Source organism: Electrona antarctica, assembly GCF_951216825.1.
Source record: "Electrona antarctica genome assembly, chromosome: 18".
Lineage (NCBI taxonomy): Eukaryota > Metazoa > Chordata > Actinopteri > Myctophiformes > Myctophidae > Electrona > Electrona antarctica.
Window position 1 is genome coordinate 35791184 of NC_136799.1, and position 7685 is coordinate 35798868.

Consider the following 7685-nt stretch of genomic DNA (forward strand, 5'->3'; position numbering starts at 1 on the left):
CATGCAGCTAGGGCTGGGCAATATTGACCAAATCAAACATCACAATCGTTTTTTAATCTAATACCTCGATATCATAAATTGAGGATAGCTATTTTGGGGGATGTCTATTGGTGCTTTTTATATAAGACATTTTTGAACATCATCATTTATGATAACCTGGGTATTTTGGGCATTTGTTGCTCATTTCATAGAGGGCAGTTTAGAAGTTCCAAAAGGTCTAGGTAAATGTATGCATTTAAGACCAAGAAAAAGTGATATTATGATAACCCATATGATAGACTATAGTCTCATATCAGAAAATCTGTATATATTGTCCAGCAATGCACGTGCTTTGTGGTGCACGTGTAGCCTATACCTATTGTGAGCCGTGGGTGGATGTATGGCAGCCAGGGAACGGGATTTAACAGACCAGTCTGAATTTATAGGCCTATTCTATGACTGTCTCTATCTGTCAACACAGAAAATAGCAGATTCAAGCCTTATTCGATGAACTGAGTACAAAGGAACCCCAATGGAAACAAGCCATGGGCTTTCTTGGATAAATACTTTTAGCAGACCTTGTATTGTACTGAATGTGTGCAAAAGCAAAACTATAGTGCAAACTGTATTCAATCAATCAAGACATGAGCTTGTATAGCTTTGGGGCTACTGTGATACGACTAAGTATACATCAAGCTTAATGGTTTGTAGGTAGTAGTAGTAGTAGGATCATGGGTGTTGCTTGGTGACAATCTCTTACCGTCTCGTCTGCTCGACTGATCTCAGGGAATCTGGGTCATTTTCTAGCCCGTTCACATGCAGTCCCGGCCGGGCGGGCGCACTCCTTGTCTCCCTCAGCCCTGGGCTAGCTACGACCCAGCTCCTCCGACGCTAATGATGACTCAGAAGTAAATGTACCTCTTTTACTTGTGAAAAATGGAGAGAAAAATGAACAGCATTTCAGTGTGTGCAGAATGGTCGACCGACGACCTCTCTGGTCTGGTGCCTTAGTCATTCCTTTTATTCAGCCTTTCATTTTGTCATATAGCATTTATGCTGCTCTTTGTCTCTGCATTGCAGACTGCAATCTCCAGCAAGATCCACTTCCCTTTTTGTTCACCTCCTTGTGGTCCTCTCTCACTGACACACTGAGTGAATTACATTCTTGTCAGAATAGGCTAGAATAAGCTGCTTGCTGTGCACATATAGCGGAGTGCCATTTAAAGTGTTCTTAATTACATTTCATGAATATGTTTCATGAAACATTTTTGTTTTTCCTGTTTTTTTTTTTTGCTTTTTTATTACTTCTTTTTTCTTCTTTTTTTACAGGGCAACCATTGTTCCTCATGTTGATTTATTTCCACTTTCCAGTATATTAATTCAGTATATTAATGATGAATGACAAATATTATAACGAGCAGTATATGGCCCTGGTTTCCTGCAGTGTAAAACGATCACTCAGAATATTGCACTGTACGAAGCACAGGTGAATAGTGTAGCCCTACAGGTATGTATGTTTGACTGTAAGTGGAGAGTTATGTGTGTGTGGTGCACCTTTCAAACATATACACTGCATCAGACAAATTGATAGGCCTGTACGGCTACTTAACGACGCCTATCTTGATTAGCCTATACTTTAGATCCGCCTTCAACTTAAGGATATATATAGGAGACTAAATATAAATATGTTATAACTCACCTATAACTTGACGATTAACTAATATATGCTATATTGGTATTGGAACTTATCATTTTGTATAGGCCTATAGGCTGGAAAACGCAAATCTACGGTGAGCGATGTCTGTTTGGCAGCTAGGGATCCGACTGAGCGAATGGCTGGAGAATCTGAAACAAACAACGGGGAAAAAAAGGAAAGAAAAAAAATGTGTTTGAATGAGATCCACTGTGTGTGTTTCTGCTTCAACAATGTCCGGAGATATTGGTGTCAGGGTAGGCCATATCTTGTCGCACTGTGTGGCGGGCATATTCATATATATATATATATATATATGAATTGTTTACACTAACTTTTAACTAGCCTATATTGCAGATATTTTTGAAAACCTTTATAACGAAACGAATATTCTCCCGGAAGAAAAGCCATTGCTTTCGTTTTCTTGTTGTCTTAAATGTTTTATCAGTCCTCGGGTGTATATAGGAGTGTTGCTTACAGAGTACACACAACCGTTGTTATTTACAGACCTCCGTTTAAGAGATCCAAAACTTCCATTTGTATTATTGATGCGCTCTTTCTAGAAAAAGTGCCAGTCCTTGTAAATTTTGGTTGGTATAGGCCTATACAGCATAAAATATTTAGAGGCATATAAATATTTCAAAATGGCACATTGTCAGTCATCCTCCTCGTCCTCGCAATTACGTATTTTCTCTTCATGGCTGCATCATGCATCTGATGCAGGTCTTATCCTTTATTTACGATTACTCACCGGGTGCTAAACCTATAATAATATGGATTTATGAATACCGACCCTAGTAAGAACTTTAATCGTCTTAATCTGTCTACTCCTCTCTCCAGCTCTTTCGCACCGTGAACAGACCATCTGCTTAACTTGACACTGCAGTGCGCCTTTTGATGGGGGATATTTTTTTTTGCGAGAGAACATTATCTTTGTGCAACATCATTATTTCGACATGGCGATGCACAAACAGCTCTCCGTCGACTTGAGAATACAACAAGGCCATATATTAATGATGTTACAGATACACGGTCTCCACAATAAACCGAGCACCGCAGCATGAGAACGAACAGCTTCTCGCAGCAGAAGGCATGAGGCATTTCATAACCCCTCGTCAAGAGCACACATAATTCATGCAAAAAGAGCCCTAAGGGAATCCAGTTGAACTCTATGTGTGTGTTTAGGCGTTTGTGCGCGCGCGTGCGTGTGCATGCGTGTGTAGGCTATATTTCAGAGAGAGAGAGAGAGGGGGGGAGAGGGAGAGTCTGTGAAAATAATATCAGGCTTTTCCGTCAGAATGAACTTCACCACTGTATCCAGCCATGCAATAATCTGACCCGACACTTCAAACCATCTGCGCTATCTAACCGCCCTCTTGTTTACTAAATCAGCCCGTGCACAAAACGGAGTGTGTCTGATACTAACCCAGAGTAGCCTGGCAGTGGCATCATAACTCTGTATACACAAACATTTACGTTTTTTCCCTGCAATGTTTAGCCATTCAAGTCTCTTTGGAGAGTGGTGCCACTCGTGCGTAAAGACGAAAATAGCCTCCCCTGTGTGTTTATGACTATATGGTATATATAGGCTATTAGGCCCTTGCAGTTTATACTGGACATGTCTTCATCTGTTTCATCATCAAATGGCATGGGTAATGCCGATACTGACATTATTTGTGTATATTTTAATTCAGATTGTCTTTTCTCTGCATGCCAGCAGGCCTATACTTTTTGTTTTATATTTTAAACGCTATTGAGATTCCATAAATGACACGGTGTTGAATTATAATGCTAATTTCAGGATCCATAATGTCAGAGCTGTTTGCCCGTTCCGTGTAGAGGAGTCGTGTTGTTTCCTTGACACTGGCTGGTGGCAATACAAACGAGAGAGAGTGAAGTGAAACTTGGAGGGCAATTCAATGTTTGAAGACATAAAGCAAAAGGTCAAAATGTTTACGTTTTGAAAAAGCGCCGTTGAGAGCACTGGGAGGTGCTGAGATCTCCTGGCGCTTCTTTCCGTGTGATTGGTAGAATAAAGTTGACAGTGATTGACGGGCATCCATGGCAACCGCGCAGCCAATCTGCCAAGTCCAATAGGAACGGAGCAGAGGGGCTGACTGTCTTTTTCCCCTTCAAAATACATCTCGGGTCCAGTGTTAATTCTCTCGTACCTTTCAACCCATCAAGCCCACCGACTTTACCAGCCGAGGATGCAGTAGCCAGCCAGAGGGCATCGTTCCTTCCCCCCCACCCCCTTTTTTTTAACTATTAACTTTGGGATTTGCCGTCTGTGGATCCGACGCCCGGAGAGCGCGCCGCGGAGGGATAGCGAGCGACGGCATCCGAGACGCGGAAAGCGAGCGAGCGAGAAAGAGAGGGACTGCGGGGGTAAAAAAAAAACGAAAGAAGCATCCATGTTTCAGTTGCCGATCTTGAATTTTAGTCCCCAGCAGGTCGCGGGGGTTTGCGAGACTCTGGAGGAGAGCGGCGACATCGAGCGTCTCGGTCGCTTCCTCTGGTCTCTGCCCGTCGCTCCGGCAGCCTGCGAGGTCCTCAACAAGAACGAGTCGGTGCTGAGGGCGAGAGGCATCGTGGCCTTCCACACCGGGAATTTCCGAGAACTCTACCACATTTTGGAGAACCACAAGTTCACCAAAGAGTCTCACACAAAACTGCAGGCCCTGTGGCTCGAAGCGCACTACCAGGAGGCTGAGAAGCTGCGGGGACGCCCACTAGGGCCGGTGGACAAATACAGGGTTCGGAAGAAGTTCCCTCTTCCCCGAACGATATGGGATGGAGAGCAAAAGACCCATTGCTTCAAAGAGAGAACCCGACATTTGTTAAGAGAATGGTATTTGCAGGATCCGTACCCGAATCCGAGCAAAAAGAGAGAGCTTGCACAGGCTACTGGACTCACACCCACACAAGTAGGAAACTGGTTCAAAAATCGCAGACAAAGAGACAGAGCGGCAGCTGCGAAAAATAGGTAAGAATTAAAATAATGTTTCTTTGTGTAACGAATCTCTGTCTGTTTGTGATCCGAACGACCCTCGTTTCATAATAGCATATATAGCTGTATAGTGACATAATCAACGAATCAACCACGAGCAATCATGAGTTCCAAATAAATTAAATTGATTATATTGCCTGCATGTAGCCCGTCATGAAATTATACCATTATTATTACAACTGTCTATATTTATGAATATGTATATATACTCAATGTGTTAAATTATTTAAATATATTCAATGTTATGGCAAATATGCTCGCACTGTAAAATAAAATAATGTTTTTTTAAATAATGTAACAAAAAAGCTAGACATGCAGAAATACACAGTTTCTATATAATTATATTCTAAATTTAATTTAATTTTTACCACGTCGCTGTGATATAACCGTAGCCACAAAAATAAATATTTTCCTTTCATCCCTTTAAATGTTAGCTATCAATTTAGCCTGTTACCATCATAATATTGGGCTTAAGCTATGTGGCTATATCATCCGAGCTAACGTGCAGAATTGGACAGGCGACAAGGCATTACATTTTTCTTCTTAATGCGAGGCACTAAAATAATACATGGCTGGATAGCCCATGCCTGTTTTAAGAGCAGAATATCTGTTTATTCAAATAATATGGTCTAAGATTAACATCGCTACTAATCTGTTGAAAGGATGCGCTTTGGCCTACAGTGATGGCATGAGGTCATGTACAGGCCACCCTCTGCCATCCAGGCACATTATAGGCCTACTCCATGGCGCGCTGTTAGCTTGACGGTCTGTTCTTGTGTCGGCAGCAAGCGCCGTGGTCATATGAGCATAAATTAAGCTTTTAGCGCGTTGGTTCTCAACGTCTGGTCCCGGGACCGCCAGGGGTCCAAATGGACCATTATAGTCTCTATAGGCCTAAATGGAATCAAACTTGGTCCTTGGAATAAAATAAAAATAAACCGGTCTGTGTTACATTATATAGGCCTAATATGTTTTATTTGTATGTTTAAAATGTCATGTGTTTTGCTTCAATACAGGCTACAACAGTCCGTCCTGTCCGGTGGGTCGGTTCGGTCTCTAGCGGACGAGGACGGGACCGTAGACCGTCTCGGAAACGCTTCCAGCCCCGAGGCGAGTTTGTCGAGCAAAGCCGCCACCTCGGCTATCTCCATCACTTCCAGCGACAGCGAATGTGACATCTGAATGGCGCGCACAGGTCCATCCGTCCATGGCAGTTCCAGTGAAGAGGATGAATTATAATAATAACAGAGGAGATAAGTGATGAAGATCCACCACAACAGACTATATATTATTATAACAAGAACAAACAAACAAAAACAGTCCTAGTGCCTGCTGTTGAATTTAAAGAAACTCTTTTATTTGATGGCTGCCAAAACGTGAGGAAACAGAATGCCGTCTTATAAAAGCCTACGTTCCATATTGTTTTCGTTTTGCCACACGTGGATAATAACAGAACCCAATAACGACGGAAAATATTCATGTTCACAATTCCATCTAAAAGAGGACTAGTAAACCGATGCCTCAAGAAGAAAACTTAAAAAAATGAAAGAGAAAAGAAGACATCTGATCGCCTAACCTGCTATTTTCTGTGGGTATTTCATGTTGAAAAAAGACTGTGATATTTTTACGTTCAAAGTTTTATAAATAATGTTTATTTACCTATTTAAACAATTGGCTTTGTCTCTTAGAATTTCATATTCATTTGCTTGATGTTTTTAATATTGACCTTGTGCACATGTGAAACCTGTTGAGCATGTGCGCTTTAGTGAAAATGTGTTTCAGTCGGGAAAAAAGCTAAAGATAATAAAATAATTGTTGATCAAAGAGAACACAAGCTTAGTCTTTTCTTGTTTGATTATAGCATAAAGTCAGTGGGAAAAATAGAATAAATATTTTATCTTCGCACCTTCCGATGAAATGCCATGTGAGAAAATCGGACTAATATTTTTTCTTGGCTTATTTAGTGAGTGAGATATTGTTAAATGTTTCTGAATCGTATTATACTCCATAGCATGAAGATATAGCTTCCCCAAAAAATAACTGATATACATGTCAACAATCATAGCAATTCCATCCGTTGTTTTGCTTGTACATCAGTTATTTTCGGCAAGCTGCACACCGCCTTATACAGAATATAAATTGTGCTTATTTCTACGGTGCTATGTACTCCAACACGTAGGCTACTAAACTTAGACCTAATTGGCCAGCATGCTCTGTATCATGTAATGCAGGGTGACAGCGCGAGGTCACAAAAAGGCCGACTCATAGACAACATGCACTTAGTGAGTAAAATAAAAAACAGCAAAACAAGAAATGGAGATTGTTAAATGAGCTTTCGGCTCAGAGCGAAGTGATGAAGAATATGACATTTAAATCGTGCACGTGTGTAATCTTACGGTGGAGCAATCCTTTTGCTATTCACGTGAAAATATTATACATTTACGCATTCACAGATAAACATCCAAACGCGTTGATATGCTATAGCTTATCACACCAAAAAGCATGGCACATTATTCATTCTTTCATTGTATTGCTGTTTATTATTATATTGTATTATCAACAATACAAAATATAAATATTTATTCGCCTTCTAAGGCCCCACACAAATATAGTTGTGTAACGCACAATTCAAGGTGTGGGCATTATTTGACCCATATAGCCCTGGGCTATTACCAACTCCAAACCTGGGGTTTACTATATAACTAAACTGATAGCAGGCTTTAATCTATTGTATAGGCTGCAGACGCTGGGCAACAGAATAAAATCCAAAAGAGCAGTGAAGCAGAGAAGTGACACATAAGGCCTGTTCGTATTTGTCTTTTCTTCAACTGATAGGACAGACACCTGGTGTCCTCCACTTATAAATTAATTAGGCCACAATAACTACTGAAAGGGACAAGTTGTATTTCCAAAACGTCTTTCATCCAACAACACAGAAGCCAAAGCAGTGAAAGCACTGCATGGCAGCGCTTCTTTATTTCTGTATTATTCTTATAGAAAGAA

At 40.9% G+C, this 7685-nt stretch overlaps 1 protein-coding gene across 1 annotated transcript; it reads left to right on the plus strand.

Moving 5' to 3' along the window:
- Positions 1-4086: 4086 nt before the first annotated feature.
- Positions 4087-5864, plus strand: LOC306941978 (homeobox protein SIX6; the record flags this gene model as incomplete). The annotated part of the gene is made up of 2 exons (XM_079527627.1): positions 4087-4658; positions 5699-5864. The coding sequence occupies 2 exons, from the start codon at positions 4087-4089 to the stop codon at positions 5862-5864; spliced, it is 738 nt and encodes a 245-aa protein (XP_079383753.1).
- Between the last annotated feature and the right edge of the window lie 1821 nt (positions 5865-7685).